Source organism: Schistocerca gregaria, chromosome 4 (assembly GCF_023897955.1).
Source record: "Schistocerca gregaria isolate iqSchGreg1 chromosome 4, iqSchGreg1.2, whole genome shotgun sequence".
NCBI lineage: Eukaryota > Metazoa > Arthropoda > Insecta > Orthoptera > Acrididae > Schistocerca > Schistocerca gregaria.
In genome coordinates, this window is record NC_064923.1 from 654,058,821 (window position 1) to 654,083,070 (window position 24,250).

The following is a 24,250-nucleotide window of genomic DNA, read 5'->3' on the forward strand; positions in this document are numbered from 1 at the left end:
GTCACACTGCAGACTGAACTTGCAAATACACTCATGAGATAATTTGAATTTGCTGTAAGGTTTGGGCAGTGATCGGGCGATTTTAAGGTAGCCGAATGCGTCGCCATGTTCATGAATGGTTGCCGCTCAAAATTTTAATATAGATATATATTTGCGAGGTGCTATGACGCTTATGTTATGTATAGACCCACTTGTAAATAACACTTATCAAACGCGTAGCGAATTTCGATCAAACAAAATAAATCATAACAAGCTACTGCATTTTTAGAGATCACGGTGAGTGATGTCCCATTCTGCAGGCATTAAACCAATCGGTTCAACTCGTGTTCAGTCTGCACGACGACGATAACTCCAACCAACCTGTCATCGATAGCGGCGACCGCCGCGTACCGCTTGAACACAACTCGATTTAGTAGACACAATGTTAGACTATGGTAAAGATCTAACTCGTGTTGACTAGAAATCCCGTCAGTCCGAGTTAATGCTGTTTGATTATTCCCTTTGACCCATGGCAGTACAGGTGGCAAAAAAGTGCAGCACACATTCACCAATGGTAAAGAGCGCAGTTAATTACATTCCATTTATTTTAGCTAAGACATGATTGGAGAAAATATGCTACATATATATGTAACTATGGATGGTGCCTTATGTAGCTTGAAAGCTATCTTATGGGCTAATAAATAAAAAAGTAAATAAGATTTGAGAACCTACATTTTAGCTAGTTCAAGTTTACCGCCAACTTGGCAGCTCAGTGCCGACACCAGAACTAAAATTAGGCTTTAGTCAGACTGGCGTGTGTTTGTTTACAGTTGAGTTTTACACTACAAGAGCGCAACATGAAATCGACTTGATCTGAACGGATGATCTGAACTTGATCATCCTTATAGTAGGTCAAGTGTAAGAAGTCATTTTCGTAATTTGCAAATAATGCCACTTTCGAACCGTTACTTTTTGAATGTAGAGAGCACACGATTTCAGCAAGTAAGTTTACGTATTACCTAAGTTATATGCAGTATTGGAAAGGTACTGTTATGGAATAACAATCACATATATATTTGTATTACTGTGGAATAACAGTTCTTTGTACATCCGTAAGCCGTTCAACACTTTAAGGGCGTTTTATGAGTATGAAAACAGTCAAGCGTCGGTGAATTGAAACTGCGTTTCCTAATATCAGCTAAAGGTAATGAACGAGCAGTAATCATACCAACAAAAAATTTTACCCGTGTAATCATGTTACACCAAGTACCCACAGTGAAATCTCCAGAAGCAATTTAGTTGATATGTTAGGAATTACCCGGTCGACGACACCTTGTAGTAACTATGCCTCAGCAATACTTAACCCGGTGTTTTTGTCGCCGAAAGCTGAAAACAGCCAAAATAAGGAAACCACATATGTCAGGCACATTCACTTGTGGGACATGGGCAGAATGCTAATTGCACCACTGTGGTTTGTTGATCTAATATCCTAACTGTTTATCCTGATGCGAGATGAAGAACTCAAAAGACCTTCCGTCCATGAGTACTGCTTCGTGAAATTTTCTAAGTTAGTATCCATGTTACTTTTTTATTTATCCATCATCTATCATTGTGCATACTATCAGTGATGTTACAGTTTGTTCAAGAAATGCCTGCATACAGTGCAGGCCTGCTGCCTATATCATTTTATACAACTAAGAAAAATCTTGCTTGATAGGAAATCTATTAACTACATTTTAAATATATATAACTTACATCTTATACAACATATTAATAACATTAAAAAATAGGTAAGTAGCTAAATGATAATTATTAATGGTAGCCTACTGTACTGTACTTTACAGTACACACAAATCAATACCAATAGCATTAACAGTTGGAGTTACAGCAACAGTAAGGGAAAATAATGATTTTATCACATGTTCAAAAATCGTCTCTTGCATAAAATAAATTTTTCATAAACCAAATTTGTGACACAGTGCCTGCTTGCCTTGGTGGCATGTTGAATAATTGTATCCCTGCATGTGTGAGGTGTTTATCATGGTCATGTATAGAATATTGTTGTTTGTGCTTCTGCACCCAACAAATAAGTATGTAAAGGGATGCAACAGTTGCTAAGTACACACACTTTACACTGTCAATAATTTTCCTCACAATAGTAATCCATAGGTTAGATGGTTGTGAAAACTGGAATAAGAGTTGGAAAATAGCATTTCAATTGCGCAACTTCTGTCAACTGCACAACCTGCAGCTTGCAACATGCTTGGTTAGGAAAAATGTAGTTTGGGGTAATTTTTTGTATACAAGGTGTAAAAACAAGTATGATCAAACTTTCTGGAAACATTTCTCACAAATAGAGTGATAAAATATGTTATATGGATGTTGGTCTGGAACTGGTTTATTTCCATGTTGGAGCCCAGTTTCTACAACCCTTCAACACATTAATCATCAACTTTGAAAGAAAACTTCATTCGCGAACAGCACATTTGTATAGCTGGTTCTCATTTAGTACTCTGCAGACAGTTATGTCACAAACATTACTTGTTGCAGATAATACACTGACACTACAGTTGTTGCCAACTGCACAAAGATGTTCCTTCTTCAGTTGAGGTGTCCTCATCCTTCTTGGCCTCCTCCAGCCGGGAGGCTTATATGTTGCATACCCCTTACGACGACAATAAATTGCTCCAACATTTCACCTGTCAGTACACTGTCATTCTAAAAATCTGTCTTGATACTAATGTAGACTGGCATAGCCATTACTATGTGCTAATCCATACAGCAATTTGGCTTCCGCCAGCTCCGCATTCAAGTACACTTCCATCGCACTGTTCCGGGAACCAAGTCCATGATTAACATCAAACAGGTGATGGATACTATGTAAATGATACTAGTGGAGCAATGAAGTTAGTCACCTGTAAACACAAACAATGAAGTGAGTCACATGTCAACATTACCTTCATTTAAATGGAGTAACAAGCTTTAGCAGTGAACTTGAGAATTACAACTTCCTATAGGTGTACATTCTAACAAAACATAACCAAGAGGGTATTTTGAACATTTCATGTGATAAAATCATTTCATGTAAAGGTGGTATGTTCAGTTTCTGTGTGTTACTCATGATTATGAAGAGAAATAGAAAACAAGCTCCAACATGGAAATAAAACATTCTAGACTCAGATCCATATACTAAATTTTATTCTTATATGTGTCAGAAATGTTTCCTGAATGTTTTGCCGTACCTTTTTTTTACACCCACTACATACCAGGTGATTATTATTAAAGTGCAGCTACTTATTGAGACCCAGTGTGGGCTCTAATCTGCTGCTACACAGTATCTAGATGTTACCGGTGCTTTTATGGAACACAATGTGTAAGTAGTGGTTAATAATAAAACTGACATTATGAAACTTCCTGGCAGATTAAGACTGTGTGCCAGACCGAGACTCTGTGCCTTTCGCATGCAAGTGCTCTACCATCTGAGCTACCCAAGCACAACTCGCACTCTGTCCTCACAGCTTCATTTCTGCCACAGTTTTAATCTGCCAGGAAGTTTCATGTCAGTGCACACTCCTCTGCAGAGTGAAAATCTCATTCTGGAAACTGACATTACGCTTTTCTCACTTGTTTGACCTAATCAATTATATGTGGAAAAAATTCTATATGCGTTTCTTGAATTCACAGCACTGATTTGCACCTATTGGCCAAAATTGGAACAATTTTTTTCCAGTGTAAATTGGTTCCACATTAACACCTTAGAAAATCTACCAAGTTTCACTGCCATATGATAATTGCAGTGCACACCTCTGTGAGTATCTGCACATTAATTATAAAGACCTGGCAGTTTTTGTTAGTTATCCATGCTAGTTTCGGCTCAAAATGAATGGTAAGATGGTAAGGCAATTAGTTGCACTACCATCATTGTCATTATTGCTGAGCCTATACAGAACATTTACAATTTTAGAATGATTGATTTCCACAGAACATGTGTAAGAAATTTTGAAGAGTTTCTTCACCCCCCATTTTTTTTAGTGCTTCTGAGTGTGTTCCACCATTAACAAAATTTGCATGATCTGCATAGAGTACAGAGACCTGCAAGGTGCAGTAATAGGCAGGTCATTATGTTAACCATGAATTGCAAAAGCCCTCGCTCGGAACCATGTGGAACTTCTTGTGTAAGTCTTAGAAAGTTTGAATTCCCATCATTAAAGTGTAATTTCCGTAACTTAGATAAGATTTAATCAAATGCAGCTCTGTGGCTTTATAGCCATAGCAGTAGAGCTGTTTTAATACCATTATATGACTGCCAGAATAAAAAGCTTTGCCAAGGTCCAATAAAGTAGCATTTACACACAGTTTGAATTCAAATGAATATAAAATGAGGGGAAACAGTACTTTCAACTCCTTTTGTAGATGTTAAGCCAGGTTGGAATCCCCACAAAGAGTGACCAGGAAGGTTGTGTACTAATAAATTTATGAATAATTTGAGCATACATTCAGCACACTACTATTTTTGACAAAATCATTATTAAGGAAGTTGACAACAATTATTTGAGCATAATAGGTTGACTTTTAAGTAGAAGTGGAGCCAGGGTAATTAAAAAAAATCCTGATTTTTGAGCAGCTTAATTTTGGAATTACCTTTTGTTATGTTATTTATTCATCAACCACTTGTTATGTACATGATACAGGTTTTGGTTTGTATACAATGATACAATTTTGCATTAAAAATTAGACATAACAGTTGAAGGGTCAAGGGAAAGAATGAGTTAAGTCCAGTTTTATGAATTTTAGAGAACATTAATATTTCTGTTTGAATCTTTCCTTGATCGTGCAATTCTGTAACATTTGTGCTTATTTTGTAAAATCAGAAACCTTAAGTAATATCGTAAATATATAAATATATTATATGTATATAATAGAGGGAAACATTCCACGTGGGAAAAGTATATCTAAAAATAAAGATGCTGTTACTTACCAAACGAAACCGTTGTTATGTTGATAGGAGACAATAAAAAACACACACACAAATTTCAAGCTTTCGCAACCCAAGGTTGCTTCGTCAGGAAAGAAGGAAGGAGAGGGAAAGACATAAGGATGTGGGTTTTAAGGGAGAGGGTAAGGAGTCATTCCAATCCCGGGAGCGGAAAGACTTATCTTAAGGGGAGAAAAGGGCAGGTATGCACTCACGTGTGCACACACACACACACACACACACACACACACACACACACACACACACACACACACACACACACACACACTCTGACATTTGTAAAGGCAAAGAATTTGGGCAGAGATGTCAGTGGAGGCGGAAGTACAGAGGCAAAGATGTTGTTGAAAGACAGGTGAGGTATGAGCGGCGTCAACTTGAAATTAGCGGAGGTTGAGGCCTGGCGGATAACGAGAAGAGAGGATATACTGAAGGGCAAGTTCCCATCTCCGGAGTTCTGACAGGTTGCTATTAGTGGGAAGTATCCAGATAACCCGGACGGTGTAACACTGTGCCAAGATGTGCTGGCCGTGCACCAAGGCATGTTTAGCCACAGGGTGATCCTCATTACCAACAAACACTGTCTCCCTGTGTCCATTCATGCGAATGGACAGTTTGTTGCTGGTCATTCCCACATAGAAAGCTTCACAGTGTAGGCAGGTCAGTTGGTAAATCACGTGGGTGCTTTCACCCGTGGCTCTGTCTTTGATCGTGTACACCTTCCGGGTTACAGGACTGGAGTAGGTGGTGGTGGGAGGGTGCATGGGACAGGTTTTACACCGGGGGGCGGTTACAAGGGTAGGAGCCAGAGGGTAGGGAAGGTGGTTTGGGGATTTCATAGGGATGAACTAAGAGGTTACGAAGATTAGGTGGACGGCAGAAAGACACTCTTGGTGGAGTGGGGAGGATTTCGTGAAGGATGGATCTCATTTCAGGGCAGGATTTGAGGAAGTTGTATCCCTGCTGGAGAGCCACATTCAGAGTCTGATCCAGTCAAGGAAAGTATCCTGTCACAAGTGGGGCACTTTTGTGGTTCTTCTGTGGGAGGTTCAGGGTTTGAGGGGATGAGGAAGTGGCTCTGGTTATTCGCTTCTGAACCAGGTTGGGAGGGTAGTTGCGGGATGCGAAAGCTGTTTTCAGGTTGTTGGTGTAATGGTTCAGGGATTCCCGACTGGAGCAGATTCGTTTGCCACGAAGACCTAGGCTGTAGGGAAGGGACCATTTGATGTGGAATGGGTGGCAGCTGTCATAATGGAGGTACTGTTGCTTGTTGGTGGGTTTGATGTGGACGGACAAGTGAAGCTGGCCATTGGACAGATGGAGGTCAACGTCAAGGAAAGTGGCAAGGGATTTGGAGTAGGACCAGGTGAATCTGATGGAACCAAAGGAGTTGAGGTTGGAGAGGAGATTCTGGAGTCCATATTATGAAGATGTCATCAACAAATCTGTACCAAACTTTGGTTGGCAGGCCTCCTCTAAGCGTCCCATGAATATGTTGGCGTATAAGGAGGCCATCCTGGTACCCATGGCTGTTCCCTTTAATTGTTGGTATGTCTGGCCTTCAAAAGTGAAGAAGTTGTGGGTCAGGATGAAGCTGGCTAAGTTAATGAGGAAAGAGGTTTTAGGTAGAGTGGCAGTTAATCGGCATGAAAGGAAGTGCTCCATCGCAGCGAGGCCCTGGACGTGCGGATTATTTGTGTATAAGGTAGTGGCATCAATGGTTACAAGGATGGTTTCCGGGGGTAACAGATTGGGTAAGGATTCCAGGCGTTCGAGAAAGTCTTTGGTGTCTTTGATGAAGGATTGGAGACTGCATGTAATGGGTTGAAGGTGTTGATCTACATAGGCAGAGATACATTCTTTGGGGGCTTGGTAACCAGCTACAATGGGGCGGCTGGGATGATTGGGTTTGTGAATTTTAGGAAGAAGGTAGGGATGTCGGTGCGGTCAGGAGGTTGATGGAGTCGGGTGAAAGTTTTTGTAGGGGGCCTAAGGTTCTGAGGATTCCTTAAAGCTCCGCCAGGACATCAGGAATGGGATTACCTTGGCAAACTTTGTATGTGGAGTTGTCTGAAAGCTGACGCAGTCCCTCAGCCACATACTCCCGACGAACAAGTACCACGGTCGTGGAACCCTTGTCCGCTGGAAGAATGATGATGGATCGGTCAGACTTCAGATCACGGATAGCTTGGGCTTCAGCAGTGGTGATGTTGGGAGTAGGATTAAGGTTTCTTAAGAAGGATTGAGAGGCAAGGCTGGAAGTGAGAAATTCCTGGAATGTTTGGAGAGGGTGAATTTGAGGAAGAGGAGGTGGGTCCTGCTTTGACGGAGGATGGAACTGCTCCAGGCAGGGTTCAATTTGGATAGTGTCTTGGGGAGTTGGATCATTAGGAGTAGGCGTAGGATCATTTTTCTTCGTGGCAAAGTGATATTTCCAGCAGAGAGTAGGACAGTAAATCTTTGACGAGGGCTGTTTGGTTGAACCTAGGAGTGGGGCTGAAGGTGAGGCATTTGGAAAGGACAGAGGTTTCGGATTAGGAGAGAGGTTTGGAGGAAAGGTTAACTACTGAATTAGGGTGATGTGGTTCCAGATTGTGTTGATTGATCTATGTAGGCAGAGATACGTTCTGTGGGGGCTTGGTAACCAGCTACGGTGGGACGGCTAGGATGATTGGGTTTGTGAATTTTAGAAAGAAGGTAGAAGGTAATCAATCAACTATATTATTGCATATTTGGACAAACTTTTGATGCTAGGTGTTAAGAAGTTGAGTAGCATAAACATTGCATTTTCCTTTTTTGCTTGAAATATCCATCAGATTATATTTAAAAACAAGTACAAGACTGCCTATTCTGAGAAGTGAACTTTTTAAGCAATAGGAAGACTGTCATGATATTCCTGTGCTTTTCACCCACAAAAGTAAAATAATTCTGAATTTGAAACAGTGTCATAGTTAAAAAAAAAAAAAAGGAGGAAGGAGAAGATTGCAGACAACATTAATAGTAAGACCAGGCATTTTGCAGATGATCCAGTTATCCATAATGGAGTACTATCTGAGAGAAGCTCCATAAATATTCAGACAATCTTGATAAGATTTCGGTGTGGTGCAGAGACTGGCAACTTGCTCTAAATGTTCAGAAATGTAAAACTTTGCACTTCATAAAATGAAAAAAAAGCTAGTTTCCTATGACTATATTATCAATGAGTTACTGTTGAAGTCAACCAACTCATTCAAGTACCTGGGTGTAACACTTTGTATGGATATGGAATGGAATGATCTCAAAGGTTCAGTTGTGGGTAAAGCAGGTGGTATACTTCAGTTTATTGGTAGAATACCGGGGAAGTGCCTTCAGTCTACAAAAGAGATTGCTTACAATTCATTTGTGTGACCAATTCTAGAATATTGCTCAAGTCTGTGGGACCGCTACCAGATAGTACTAACAGGGCATATTGAACATACACAGAAGGACAGCACATGGTCACAGGTTTGTTTAATCCATGGGAGAGCATCACAGGGATACAAAGCAACTGACCTGGCAGACTCATGAAGACAGATGTAAACTATCCCTAGAAAGTCAGTTAATCACTCTTGGTGGTTTTCAGAGTATAGATGTAGAGGAGTGCAGAATAGACAAACGAAGTTGCACTGTTGGAGTCCTGTAGAGCACCAGGGCACTAATGAGACATCATTCAGTTGACAGACATTTATTTCCAGAAGTTCTACAATTACTCCTATCTTCTTCCCAGTGCTTTCTAGCAGTGGCTGCACTGAGCTCCCATTGTACAAAGGTACATGGTAACACATCAGCAACTGGTGAGGAATTTGCCAGTGTTGGTTATAGCATTTTCTGAGGTCAGTGCCGTAGCCCCTTCATAGAAGGGTCCAGTTGCCATCACATTGCTGCAGCCTGCTGTGGCTGTGGAGATCTGTCCGAGCCTCGGTGCTCTCACTGAATGAAACTGTGCTTAAACTCTGTCCCAGAAATCTGCATGCCCCCATTGTTGATTGTCAACACAGCATGTAGGCAGAGAAGACCTGATAGTGATGTGAAGGGTAGCCCAAGAGGTGGTTTCAGGATACAGCAGGTAAAGCAATACTTGTACTACCAAGGAATGGCGACACAGGCACCCTGTTCCCCAGCTTTTATTCCTGCCCTTAATTACTATTCTGCTGCGCAATAAATAGAGGAGTATTTTGGACATAGATATCTGTGTCAGTTGAGACATAGACAATGTATATAAGTGGCATGACAGTTATAGTAACAAATTAGAAATTGTTTGTGTCATATCAAAGAAAATATAGCCTGTACAAGGTATTAGCAACCATAGTGCATTTAATTGTTTGGTCTTGCACAGTATCCATTTTTCTTTCTGTAGTTTTCTTTCCCACTGCTGTGGACACATGTCAGATCCTGATCATAGATACCTCAGTTGTAGAAGCCCTGGAATTTTGATTCTCTTAGGGGTTAACATTTTTTTTTAATTGCTCTTTCCATGCAATTATTAAAAGATTTAAGTTGGAATAATTGAAAATTGCCTTTGTATCTTGGTTTTCAATTATTAATTCTGGTGTTCTGTAAAATCCTTTTTTTTTTAAGGAATGATTTTCAAATGTGGTCCACCTGTCTTCCAGAATGACTAGTCTTACAAAGAGAGGTGCCCTAATAGTATTTGAAGGATGTGATAGATCTGGAAAAACTACCCAGTGCAAGAAACTCGTTGAGAATCTAAGAAATAAGGGCATTACTACAGAATTTCTGTGTTTTCCCGGTAAGTGATTAAATTGCTATAATATTTTTAGCCTTATTAACATAAAAAATGAAAGTATTATCCTTAATTGTTTGCGATGTTTTTCTCTGTTTAAGCGGTTAGTAGCATAAAGACTTATATTAACAACAGATCTAAAAAGTTAAAGCTTTCATGAAGAATATACCAAAACCAGATTGATGAAATTCATCTGTACTCCATATCTGGGAAATGATTAAATGCTATTGACTCTTTAATGCTTAATTTGGGAAGCAAGTATGGTTTTCCCTACCTCACTTGTGTTTATGGTAGTGAAATCGGTCTGTGCTGCTGAATGGTTTTGATTGTGTAAGCAAGCCCACCCTCACACCATCCCTAACCAGTGCTCCCATGTGATGTCACTTCCATTGTGCAATCACTCTGAAATAATAATAGTTGTGTATGTAATAGCCTTACTGTGACTGTGATTTAATGTAATGAAAAGCTATTGTAAATTTATTTGGAGTTTTACGTGTTAATGAATGGCAGGAAATGAAGCTAGAAAGTCAAAAATTTCAGATAAACATATAATTTTACATACATTATGCTTATGCTACCTCAAATGTAGTTAAGTCTGCAAATGAGCCCATTAGGACTATGCAAAGTACTTAGTGGTGTGAATTTGCCTTTCTTTGTGCCCATACATCTTTCATTCTTTTGCTGTGGGCTTCTTTTCCTTCTTGAGACCATGTTGTTCCAGTTTCTTTGGTTTCTCCTCTTGGTCAACTTGCCACTTTTGAATTTTGGATCTGAAGAGTTCCCTGTTTTGGACATCCTCTGGTGTAATTCCTGTTAGTTTCAGATCTGTTTTGATTTTGCCAATCCATTTCATTGGGTCTGTTTTAGATTTACTCCTGTTTTCATAGAATTCAACTATTTGCTTTGTAAATCTGTCCAGATTCATTTTTTCGATGTGTCCATAGAATCTTAATCTGTATTTTCTAGTTTCACTGTGAATATTAGAGTATTGTTTGATTTCCTGTTTGCCTCTGAGCCAATACTGTCCATCTACAAGTTTTGGGCCTAATTTTTTTCTTATGTTCTTCCGCTCCTTTTTCTGAATGTTTTCTTTGTCTGTTTTCCTGTTTAAAATTAGTGTCTCTGATCCATATAGGCATTCTGGTTTTATGACGGTATTGTAATATCGTAGTTTTGTGTGCTTAATAGTTATCATTGCATTACCATTTAGGATTTTGCAGTGACCAATTAATTTCCAACTGGTGGGGGATCTTTTCCTGAATGAAATCAATATAAATTGTCATCCTTTTCTGCAAATAAAACAAATATAAATTTTGAAAGATTTTATATGATCTCCAGAGTGTTCTGAAAAGATAATTTAAATGTGCTACAACACACTAGAATTTGAAAAATCTGTAATTGAACCAAAGAAGTGTGTGTGTGTGTGTGTGTGTGTGTGTGTGTGTGTGTGTGTGTGTGTTTTTTACAGACTTTTTTTATTCTAGTGGTTACATACAGGGTGTTTCAAAAATGACCGGTATATTTGAAACGGCAATACAAACTAAACGAGCAGCGATAGAAATACACAGTTTGTTGCAGTATGCTTGGGACAACAGTACATTTTCAGGCAGACAAACTTTCGAAATTACAGTAGTTAGAATTGTCAACAACAGATGGCGCTGCGGTCTGGGAAACTCTATAGTATGATATTTTCCACATATCCCCCATGTGTAGCAATAATATGGCATAATCTCTGAATGAAATTACCAGGAACCTTTGACAACGTGTCTTGCGGAATAGCTTCACATGCAGATGAGATGTACTGCTTCAGCTGTTCAATTGTTTCTGGATTCTGGCGGTACACCTGGTCTTTCAAGTGTCCCCACAGAAAGAAGTCACAGGGGTTCATGTCTGGCGAATAGGGAGGCCAATCCACGCCGCCTCCTGTATGTTTCGGATAGCCCAAAGCAATAACACGATCATCGAAATATTCATTCAGGAAATTAAAGACGTCGGCCGTGCGATGTGGCCGGGCACCATCTTGCATAAACCACGAGGTGTTCGCAGTGTCGTCTAAGGCAGTTTGTACCGCCACAAATTCACGAAGAATGTCCAGATAGCGTGATGCAGTAATCGTTTCGGATCTGAAAAATGGGCCAATGATTCCTTTGGAAGAAATGGCGGCCCAGACCAGTACTTTTTGAGGATGCAGGGACGATGGGACTGCAACATGGGGCTTTTCGGTTCCCCATATGCGCCAGTTCTGTTTATTGACGAAGCCGTCCAGGTAAAAATAAGCTTTGTCAGTAAACCAAATGCTGTCCACATGCATATCGCCATCATCAATCCTGTGCACTATATCGTTAGCGAATGTCTCTCGTGCAGCAATGGTAGCAGCGCTGAGGGGTTGCTGCGTTTGAATTTTGTATGGATAGAGGTGTAAACTCTGGCACATGAGACGATACGTGGACGTTGGCATCATTTGGACCGCAGCTGCAACACGGCGAACGGAAACCCGAGGCCGCTGTTGGATCACCTGGTGCACTAGCTGCGCGTTGCCCTCTGTGGTTGCCGTACACGGTCGCCCTACCTTTCCAGCACATTCATCCGTCACGTTCCCAGTCCGTTGAAATTTTTCAAACAGATCCTTCATTGTATCGCTTTTCGGTCCTTTGGTTACATTAAACCTCTATTGAAAACTTTGTCTTGTTGCAACAACACTGTGTTCTAGGCAGTGGAATTCCAACACCAGAAAATCCTCTGTTCTAAGGAATAAACCATGTTGTCCACAGCACACTTGCACGTAGGGAACAGCACATGCTTACAGCAGAAAGGCGACGTACAGAATGGCGCACCCACAGACTGCGTTGTCTGCTATATCTTTCACATCACTTGCAGCACCATCTTGTTGAAAATTGTAACTACTGTAATTTCGAAAGTTTGTCCGCCTGAAAATGTACTGTTGTCCCAAGCACATTGCAACAAACGGTGTATTTCTATCGCTGCTCGTTTATTTTTTATTGCCGTTTCAAATATACCGGTCATTTTTGAAACACCCTGTATATCTTGGGTTCAATCACAGATTTTTTATTCTAATGTGTTGTAGCACATTTAAATTATCTTTTCAGAGCACTCTGGAGATCATATAAAATCTTTCAAAATTTCTGTTTGTTTTATTTGGCAGAAAAGGATGACAATTTATATTGATTTCATTCAGGAAAAGATCCCCTACCAGTTGGAAATTAACTTGTCACTGCAAAATCCTAAATGGTAATGCGATGATAACTCTTAATAATCAGGTCGGATATGGTCACTAGAGATAGTTGTATGTAATAGCTCTTCACAGCAGTGTATTCCCTAAGCTGATTGTGCCTGTGAAATCTCCCCCTTGGATCACTAGAGGAGGGAGTTGAATCTTTGGCTTGATGTAGTCCGTCTGTCTGTCTGTCTGTCTGTCTGTTTGCACTCTGCCTCAGATTTATGCAATGTTGTCAAATTTTGAATTTCTATTAACTGTTTTCTGTAATGTAGTCTGTGTCAGATAAAGCGTGACAAGTTGAGTATTTTCCACGTGAAAAAATAATTTAGGTTAGTTTTGCAGTTGCTGAAATTCACTTTAGGGCAGCCAGTAATGATTGAACTTTGACAGTGGCAATTTACCAACCAAATTTTCTGACACACAGAAACTGTGATGTTGCGAGCTCTGAAAGACAATTTTTAGGAAGAAATTTGATGTTATTTCAGTTTTGTAACCAATATGGTGATTCTGTAGGACTTCTTCATTATGAACGTGAATGAATTATTTTCAGAATATAATCAGTGTTACTTAAAAAAGTTTTAAAACATTTGGTAGAAATTTTTGCTCCCTTCTTTTAAAGAACTTACGTTACAGAGCTGCTGCAATGCAGAATTGCAGTTTTTTGGGCTTGACACCTGAAAGGAGCATACAGCAAGACATATGATGACACTGTTCTTTCCAGTATTTTTCAAGTGTCGGTACTCTATTATCTTGGCCCAGCAACTTTGAAGCCCCACATGCATGCATCTGAACAATGTGCACTAGGCAGAGCTGCTACACCTATGACTACACATGCATCACTATGCTGTAGCACTTGTCTCGTTTTGCCACAATGCCCTGCGCCTCTCACTGAGCAATTAGTGCTCCCAGCAGTACTGTAACATCTGCTCAATGATGGCTGCACTGTGGTCCTACTTTCATCTACATCTACATCTACATTTATACTCCGCAGGCCACCCAACAGTGTGTGGCGGAGGGCACCTTACATGCCACTGTAATTACCTCCCTTTCCTGTTCCAGTCGTGTATGGTTTGCAGGAAGAACGACTGCTGGAAAGTCTCTGTGCGCACTCGAATCTCTCTAATTTTACATTCGTGTTCTCCTCAGAGGTATAAGTAGGGGGACGCAATATATTCGATACCTCATCCAGAAATGCACCCTCTCAAAACCTGGACAGCAAGCTACACCTCGATACAGAGCGCCTCTCTTGCAGAGTCTGCCACTTGAGTTTGCTAAACATCTCTGTAACGCTATCACGCTTTCCTAATAACCCTGTGATGAAATGCACTGCTCTTCTTTGGATTTTCTGTATCTTCTCTGTTAACCCGACCTGGTACAGATCCCACACTGATGAGTAATGCTCAATGATTCTTTCACTGTTATATTCACCTCACAGTCATATTGCTTACTGTAATGCACCATTATTCTGTGGTTTCCTTTTCACTACATCTTGGTTTCTCTCATGCATTACTCGCTGCCCTTTGTTGTTGTGCCTTCTCCGCTGTCCGCTTTCCTCATTATTGTCTTCTGTCCATACTCAATGTTCTGCTGTCGACAGTCCCTGAACAGTATGGCTAGCATTACCTAGTTTATTGTTTAATTCTCGATCTTCTGTTAAATCCTGGCCATAATGATTGGTGAAGTGGTAAAAGATTAGCAGCTTAACGTGGATGCAAATCTTGTGAAGCTCTTGGAATAGCCTAACAAAAGCAACAGCTGCTCTCGCAGCAGCAATTACAGCAGCAGCAGCCAAATGAATTGCTCCATCAAGAAATTCAGCTTCTGGAGGATCAACTACAGATTCAGGGTACACACTCAATCCAGGCAGTGGTCAATTTCCAGGCGGAGAGTGCTCACCTGCTTTTCTGCTATTTAAAAAGGCCAAAGAGTATTGGAACACACATTTACAGTGGCTGAAGCATCAATTCTTCACCTTTCAGGTCACTAATGGCGCACTCCAATGGTCACTCGTTCTGTTAGGATTCTCTGGAGACTTTTTGTTTTTACTTAAGAATTTGGCTCCTCTGTCAAATCCTGTCACCCTCACATTTGAGAAGATGTGCACATTACTGTTGAATTATTATTTGCAATGACTCTGTGTGGTCACATTGTGGCTCGAATTTCATTAATACTGTTACTCCATAACCAACGCTGTCAGTCATATTGCACCTGGGTCACTGATTCACAAGGGTTGAGTCACCGTTGGGATTTTGCTGGCTTTTGAAACTCCTATGTTGACTCTTTAATTTGGTATGTAGTGGTCCCTTTAGCTGTCGATTGGGGCTGTACGCCAGCCCTTACATGAGACAACCAACCGGTGAATGATATTTTGACAGCTGCACACTCTTTCAGAATTGCATAAGTAGTAAATGAATGCATCAAGACACGACCGTAAGTAGCAGTGGTCCAGGTGCTGCATCGTGCCCCAGGATTGTGAAATCCTTGTAAACTACTTCTTAGAGTGCAGTGGCGTGATTTCATATAATTCAGGTGTGTCAGTGGTGTCTGAACAGCCTGTCATGCACTGTTGGTGTGGGTAGCGGGGTCTTCCATCTTGCCCAGACTGCTTCTTATGCGGGCATATTGTCTGGATTGCTGGGTGCACTGGACCCATCTTGTAAAAGGCTGACATCTCGGAACAGTCTGCTGTAAGCCATGAGGAAAGGGCCAGCTCCCCACAATTGTCAAGAAATGGTATATGAACTAAAGGCAAATAGCTCCTCCTGGCAGACCTTTTGCTCACATGTTTCTTATAAACCTCACAGTTGCAAGCAAAGGTGTCCAGTTAGTTCACTCCTCCCTCGTCCGCCCAACTTAGCCTCACCCTCATATGTTCATAATGTATGGTGACAGTTCAGTTCCTCTCCAGGATCAGTTCGCTTCCGCAGACTATAAGGAGGTCACATGGCCAATAATGCTGTCTGTTGTCAATAGTCACTTGGTGGGAAACATTTTCAGTCTGGATGCCTTCTCATTGTTTGGATTCTCCATCAATGACTAGGTTCATGTCAGCTCTGACATGGTTCCCTTCCAGAAACTTGACGACCATTGTGCTGCTTTTTCCTATATTTTTCAATGTTACCTGGACTTGCTGCAGACTTCCAGGCTCATATCTCCTTGCATCCAGATGCAGTGGTCTGTTTCTGCTGAGCAAAACCCATTCCGTCTCTTTATGGATGGTTTTTAAGCAGGACATCGGTTTACTCCAGGAAGCTGAGGTGATTGAACTGCTTAATGCAATTGCTTGGGCCATGTCATTAGTATTTTATTTATTTAATAAAATTGCAGCCAAATAGCCATACACCATTACTTTGCTTAACATTTTGCATTTTACATTTACGTTTTACATGTTTGCATATTCATTTATAGATTTCACTCTTTTACTGCACAGTTCTATGTGATATTGTTGACAGGCTTTGTTACACGGTTCATACAAACACATGGTGGTTGGGTTGTGATAATTTTTGTTTTTGCAAATTAGATGATGAAAGCCGTGAATCTAGTTAAGAAATGTCGCAGTTCGAAGTTTGGTGTTGTCCATGAGCAGTTAGTCATTGCTTCAGTACCATAGAACTCCGGCCATACTTTCTCTCATTTATCCTCCATGATCTTCAGTTGATTTGTGGAAGCCTTGGTGTATGGCATCATATATCGAAGTTTGATGTCTTCACTTAGGAATGTCTGTCACTTATACTAGTCTAGATCTTGTTGTCTTTGAGAGACCTATTGCTCTTTTTAGATAAGTCGATTTTACTTTTTCTAGTGTTTCTAGATTTTTTTTTCTCTCAGGTGGCCCCATTTAACATCAATCCTGTCGCCCAGGATTGGCAAGATTTTTGAATTGAATAATTTCATGGCCGTCTTAGACTGAGTAGGTGGATGTTTTTGATGTCATGTATTGCTATTATTGCTTTGGCTGCACATTCTGTTGTATGTTTCGTGAAGCATTTGGCTTTTGGTTGCAATGTCACCCCTAGGTATTTAAAGTCTTGTGAGATTTTTAATTTTTGTCCTCTGATGTTGATTTCCACATTCTTGGGTGTTTTGCCTCCTTTTCTGAAAATCACCATTTACGTCTTTGTTATGTTTATGTGTAGTTCATGTTCACTGCACCATTTATCTATTTTCTCAATGATTTTCTGCAGCTTCTGTATTTATGTTGTTCCTACGGCTTTGTCATCAGCATATGCATATGTGTACACATCGTCTTCATTTTCTCCAATTCGCGGTACTTCTTCAGTGGCAAGAATGTACAGCAAAGGGCTCATTGGGTCACCCTGTAAGAATCTGTTTGATTGCAAAATGTGATTCGAAAAAGAGAGGTTGCCTGATATTGTAATTAAGTTGTATTCGAGGATTTACTTGATTATTCGTACCCATATGCTGTCTTCTCCCATTCTGTTTTCCAGTTTTTGGACTATGAGATCTCTTTCCAGTAGGTCAAAGGCTTTGGTAAAGTCTATGAACACTGTGTAGAACATTTGTTTCTTTTGTAGCACTTGGTCAATGTTTAGAAGAAGCCTGACTGCCGTAAGTGTTGATCTTCTAGATCTGAAGCCCATTTGTCATTCTGGGAAGTGACTGTCCACACAGGCTTTGATTTTTTGTGTAATTATCTTGAAAACATCTTGAACTGAGTATTTTATAGGGCTATGCTTCTGTACTTGTTTGTGTCCGTTGGATCTTCTCTAGCTTTGTTGAGAACGTTTATTATCGAGTGTCTCCATTGGGTCGGAATTCTTCCAAGTTCCAGGCATTTGTTGAATAGCTTGATCCATATGTGTTGGAGAGCCTCTTTCGCATCTTGTATATGTTCATTATATATGTTATCGGGTCCTGCTACGTTCTTGTTCTTCAGTGTTTTTATTACTTCTTTTAAATCATCTTCATTTAGAGATTCCCATACATTGTCTTTTTCCTCTTCGTCTTGCTGCTATGTATGGGTCTTTCCCTGCTTCGTCCGAGTGTTCTTAGAACAGTGTTCCTTTTGCTATAGCATTCAGCATCGAACCATCTTTTTGAAGTCCTTGTTTTTGGGTTTGTTTGTATTATTGAATTTTTTAGGAGGTCTTCTATTTTGCCTGTTGCTTTTTCAAGGTCTCCCTCCTCTATTAAAGTTTATGTTTGTGTTATTTGTTCTTGTTGGTTTACTATTTTTTCTTTATCCATTTTTCTTTGTGTGATTTCGTGGGTCTTCCTTGCTGGTGGTGAGTTGACATTATTTATTTTTATCTTCATTGGAATGTGCTTTCATGTAGGGGTGATGGAATCATGCCATATTGGTTGAATACTTCCTTTTATTTCTCCTCTTGTTAATGTGATATCAATGGTGCTTTTCCCATTATGGCATATATGCGTAGGTATTTGTGTATCGTTCAGTACGGTAAAACCATCGTCTTCTGGGGTTTCAATGACTATTCTTGTTTTATAGTTCTCCGTGTTTATTCTGCAGTTGACATCGCCTGCAATAATGGTGGGTTTGCTGTTGCATTGTTTGATGCGTGTGATTATTTCATCAATTATTTCTACTGCATTTGTATAGGTTGGAAATAGGCTGCAATTATATTTATGTATGATGCTTCTACTAGCATACTATTTCTTGTTTTATGCTTTCTTTGGTGGGGGTCATCCAGGATTTCAGTAGGATAGATATTCCTCCCATGGGTCGTCCTCTTTCTAGAATTGCAAGATCCGAGTTTTGCTGAATGTCTGTTGGCATTGGATTAAGAGCTTTTTTTATTCCCTCTATATTCCACAAGACAGATTTTATTTCTTGTTCTTCTGGTTTTCTTCTTAGTTTAGATGAGCTCTGCTCCCTCTTCCATTGATCTCCTTGGGGAATGAAATCAACATTCTTTTATGTTTTCAGGCCGGAATTGTGGTTCTTGTGTGATTTGTAGATCTTCAAACAGAATGCCTGCTTTGAAAGCTTTTTTGTCGCCCAGCGCCTTTGCAGTTTCATATTCTGTTCTTGTTGAGGTATTTCACTCCGGTATCAGTTGTGGCGGTTCTCTTTAAGTTACCGATATATAGCCTAGTGTTGTTTCAGCTGCTTGCATTTCTTTGTCTTTCTTTGGATCCATTATGGTTTTATTATTAGTCTGGTTTCTTTCCCTGTATCATCTCTGCCCTACCACAGTTCTCCAGAATAGTCCCTCTAGTTCATTACCATATTTACTCGAATCTAGGCCGCACCTGAAAAATGAGACTCGAAATCAAGGGAAATAAATTTCTCGAATCTAAGTTGCACCTGAAATTTGAGACTTGAAATTCAAGGGGAGAGAAAAGTTTTAGGCTGCACCTCCAAATCGAAACAAAGTTGGTCCATTGTAATTGAGACACAATTTAGGTCGAATGAATGACGATACAGCTACAGTAGTTTGGTTCGAGTCATAAGCTTAGCAGTTAAGCTATACCAGGTAGCCATTGCTAAGTGTCAGGCACTCCATCCATATTTATATGGGTACCCTTCCTCTTTCACGTGCTTCATCTGGTTTGAATTGAGTGCTCATTTCTCTTTGATATAGGTGTTTACGTCACTCTAAGCTAAAAATGCATTACTGTACTGTGTCATGCATTGTTTGTCGCATTCTGTGTTTACGGCCTGTCGCCACTTGCAGCATGGCTTGCTTTTGTGCACGCAACCGCCGCTTACAATTTTAAAAAAAGGGAGAGAGGAATCGTCTCATTAGCGAAACAATGGCAAGAGACTGCTATTTGTTGTTACTTACACTGCTGCTTCCTTTGATAATGATCAACAAGAACCAAATAATAGAATGTGTATGATAGATGATGTTCTGAGCGAGAGTTTAGTGAAAAAAAATTTCCATTTGAAAATCTTTGCAGACGCCTCTTTCGTACATTACATTCTGCACAGAAATTAGTCATCTTAGATTTAAAAATCTAGTCAATTGCTGTGCTTCATTTCTGACTGTATCACTATTAGGAATAAGAATAATATGAATATAAAGATGACATGATATGTGTAGTTTTCCACATTTGCTGTTGTCTCACTCGAGTTTCGTAGTTTGTTAGGCAGACAGGTATTAAATGAGATAGTAGCAAACATGAAAGAATACATGGCAAAATGTTTATATTCGTATTATTCTTATGGTGAAGAGAATACTGCATGTGATTCACAGTTCATAAAAGTTGCTATTAGCAACCATCTCTTCTCACAGGTAGAAAAAAATTCAGAACGTACAGTTGGCCACATTGACAAACATCCCAAACCGTCTTTCCAATCAGATTTTTGTAGTACATTGAAATGCCGCTACATTCGAAGATGAACAATATGGAATTTGTATTTTCTTCGTTGGATAATGTATGAAAATTCAGTGGTCGAAACTTGGGGCGGAGAAAAAAAGCTGGTCTTCCACCTTTTTCTTTTTAATTTATTTACTGACTCAGAGGTTTTGGCGCCAGTATTTATCTTTGTGCCTGCAAAGCATGCCTGTGTAGCGCTACATATATTAGACGGCAGAAGTTAGTTGTGGCGGCACCTATGAACATTTTTCAGAACTTCTGCTTACTTTGCGCTCGATTCTAAGCCGCAGGCCGGTTTTTTTAATTACAAAACCCGGAAAAAAAGTACAGCTTAGATTCGAGTAAATATGGTAACCTGATTTTGGGTTTTATTATGTTGCTCATGTGCATTGATTTGGACTTGGGGCTGATTTTGTTGGTGGAACAGAGGATTTCTGTATTTTGTTATCCCCTCTGGTTAAACTTTGTTGTTATACTTAGTTTGTATGTTGTTTCCATCAGTTTTGGTTTTCTCTGGTTCTAAGTGACTTTCCTTTTTACAGTTTTCTTTGTTTGCTCCTGTATTAATATCCCTAGTTGTTTTTTTAGGAAATCGGCTATCTCCTCCATTTTATGCCTCAATTCTCCCAGTTCTATGTTATTCTCTTTCCCCCCCCCCCCCCCCCCCCCCCCCCCCAGAGAGCTGCCCACTCCAAAGATGTCTCCACTGAAGTTCTTCGCAGACCCTGTAGGTGTCTCTTCTGTCTGCCTCTGTCCACTAAGTGCTGTTTCCTGTGTTTCTCCAGTAGATGTCGATAGGTGTCCAGCAGTCCACCATCCACTATGCGCTGTTTCCTGCATTTCTCCGATATATGTCGCTAGTTTTCTGGCACTGCAGCTGTCTTCTTCCTGGCTTGTCTCCTCTTGTTGAATATTCCTAACCTCTCATAGGATTCCTATTCTCCTCCTCCTTTGCTTTTGTTTCATTTTTCAAAGAGTCTAAGCCTTTTTTTATTTCACTCACTGCCTCTAGTAATTCGTTCTTCATTTCTTTCTTCATGTATCCTTCTTCTGCCACTTTTCTAATCTTAATAAGAGTGTTCTCAATACGTTGCACTTCACTGTCTGCCATCTTTGCTTCCTCATTAGTAGTGGTAAAGAAACACAATGGCTCCCTCTGCCTGTGCATAGACTTTAAGTCAACTGTCAATATCCATGTACAAGTAGAGAGCTAACCTGTACTATGTCCAGAAGACCTCCTTGCAGAGCTTGTCAGAGAGGAATATTTTTGTAAAATACAGTATTTACTTGAATCTAAGCTGCACCATTTTTTCCCGTTTGTGTAATCCAAAAAACCGCCTGCGGCTTAGAATCGAGTGCAAAGTAAGCGGAAGTTGTGAAAAATTTTGGTAGGTGCCGCCACAACTAACTTCTGCCATCGAATATACATAGTGATACACAGGCATTCTTTGCAGGCACAAAGATAAATACTGGTGCCAAAACCTCTGTGTCAGTAAATAAATTAAAAAAAAGGTGGAAGATGAGCTTTTTTTCTCTGCTTTGAGTTTTGACCACTGCATTTTCATACATTATCCAACGAAGTAAATACAAAGTCCGTATTGTTCATCTTCGAATGTAGCAGCATTCCAATGTACGACGAAAATCCGACTGGCAATACTGTTTGGGATGTTTGTCAATATGGCCAACTCTACATTCTGAATTTTTTCTTACCTGTGAGAAGAGATGGTTGCTAATAGGAACTTTTATGAATTGTGGATCACATGCAGTATTCTCTTCACCATAAGAATAATATGAATATAAACATTTTGCCACATATTCTTTCGTGTCTGCTGTTATTTCATTTAAATCCTGTCTGCCTAATAAACTACGAAACCAGTGTGAAACAACAGCAAACTCAGAAGAATATACATATCATGTCATGTTTATATTCTTATGCCTAATAGTGATACAGTCAGACATGAAGCACGGCAAATGACTAAATTTTTAAATCTAAGATTACTCTTATTTCTGTGCAGAATGTAATGTACAGAAGAGGCATCTGCAAGGATTTTCAAATGGAGAAAATTTTTAGCTAAACTCTCATTCAGAACGTCTTCTATCATATGCAGTCTGTTATTTGGTTCTTGTTGATTATTATCAAAGAAAGCAGCAGTGTAAGTAACAACAAATAGCAATCTCTTGCCATTGTTTCACTAATGAGACAATTCCTCTTTTTTTTTTTTATATTGTAAGTGGCGGTAGCGCGCCCAAAAGCAAGCCATGCTGCGAGCGGCGATAGTTCGTAAACACACAGTATCAGAATGCGACAAACAATGCATGAGCCAGTACAATAATGCATTTTCAGGTTAGTGACGTAAACACCTATAACAAAGAAAACGGCACTTATCAGATCATAGAAAAATAAGCAATCTATTCAAACCACATGAAGCACGTGAAAAAGGAAAGGTACCCGTATAAATTGAGAGATTCATACCTCATAAATTGGTAAGAGATGGAATGGATCCCTCGTGGTACACAAAACAGACGCGAACGCTGTTGCAGAGGCAACGGAAAAAGCATGCGAAGTTCAGAAGAACGCGAAATCCCAAAGATTGGCTAAAATTTACAGACGCGCGAAATTTGGCACGGATTCAATGCGGGTTGTCTTTAATAGGTTCCACAACGAAACATTGTCTCGAAATTTGGTAGAAAATCCGAAGAAATTCTGGTCGTATGTAAAGTACACAAGCGGCAAGACGCAGTCAATACCTTCGCTGTGCAGTGCCGATGGTAGTGTTCCCGACAACTGTACCGCTAAAGCGGAGTTATGGAACGCAGTTTTCCGAAATTCCTTCACCAAGGAAGATGAATGGAATATTCCAGAATTTGAAACACGAACAGCCGCTAGCATGAGTTTCTTAGAAGTAGATACCTTAGGGGTTGCGAAGCAACTCAAATCGCTTGATACGGGCAAGTCTTCTGGTCCAGATTGTATACTGATTAGGTTCCTCGCAGATTACGCTGATACAATAGCTCCCTACTTAGCACTCATATACGACCGCTCGCTCACCGATAGATTTGTACCTACAGATTGGAAAATTGCGCAGGTCGCACCAGTGTTTAAAAAGGTTAGTAGGAGTAATCCATCTAACTACAGACCTATATCATTGACGTCGGTTTGCAGTAGGGTTTTGGAGCATATACTGTATTCAAACATTATGAATCACCTCGAAGGAAACGATCTATTGATACGTAATCAGCATGGTTTCAGAAAACATCGCTCTTGTGCAACGCAGCTAGCTCTTTATTCGCACGAAGTAATGGCCGCTATCGACAGGGGATCTCAAGTTGATTCCGTATTTCTAGATTTCCGGAAAGCTTCTGACACCGTTCCTCACAAGCGACTTCTAATCAAGCTGCGGGCCTATGGGGTATCGTCTCAGTTGTGCGACTGGTTTCGTGATTTCCTGTCGGGAAGGTCGCAGTTTGTAGTAATAGACGGCAAATCATCAAGTAAAACTGAAGTGATATCAGGTGTTCCCCAGGGAAGCGTCCTGGGACCTCTGCTGTTCCTGCTCTATATAAATGACCTGGGTGACAATCTGAGCAGTTCTTAGGTTGTTCCCAGATGACGCTGTAATTTACCGTATAGTAAGGTCATCCGAAGACCAGTATCAGTTGCAAAGCGATTTAGAAAAGATTGCTGTATGATGTGGTAGGTGGCAGTTGACGCTAAATAACGAAAAGTGTGAGGTGATCCACATGAGTTCCAAAAGAAATCTGTTCGAATTTGATTACTCGATAAATAGTACAATTCTCAAGGCTGTCAATTCAACTAAGTACCTGGGAGTTAAAATTAAGAACAACTTCAGTTGGAAAGACCACATAGATAATATTGTGGGGAAGGGGAGTCAAAGGTTGCGTTTCATTGGCAGGACACTTAGAAGATGCAACAAGTCCACTAAAGAGACAGCTTACACTGCATTCGTTCATC

The 24,250-nt window shown here is 40.2% G+C and overlaps 1 protein-coding gene across 4 annotated transcripts in view; it reads left to right on the forward strand.

Annotated features, from left to right (window-relative positions):
* Positions 1–438: 438 nt before the first annotated feature.
* Positions 439–24,250, forward strand: part of LOC126267398 (thymidylate kinase) — a 73,429-nt gene continuing 49,617 nt past the window's right edge. The window contains exons 1-2 of one of the 4 annotated variants that reach the window (XM_049972605.1): positions 439–553; positions 9,604–9,740. In XM_049972605.1, coding sequence (XP_049828562.1) covers positions 9,605–9,740 — 136 coding nt within the window. In that variant the 5' untranslated portion in view covers positions 439–553; position 9,604. Of the gene's footprint in view, positions 554–753; positions 982–1,056; positions 1,184–9,568; positions 9,741–24,250 lie in introns of those variants that run through there. The other 3 variants (XM_049972604.1, XM_049972602.1, XM_049972603.1) reach the window with 3 other exon arrangements.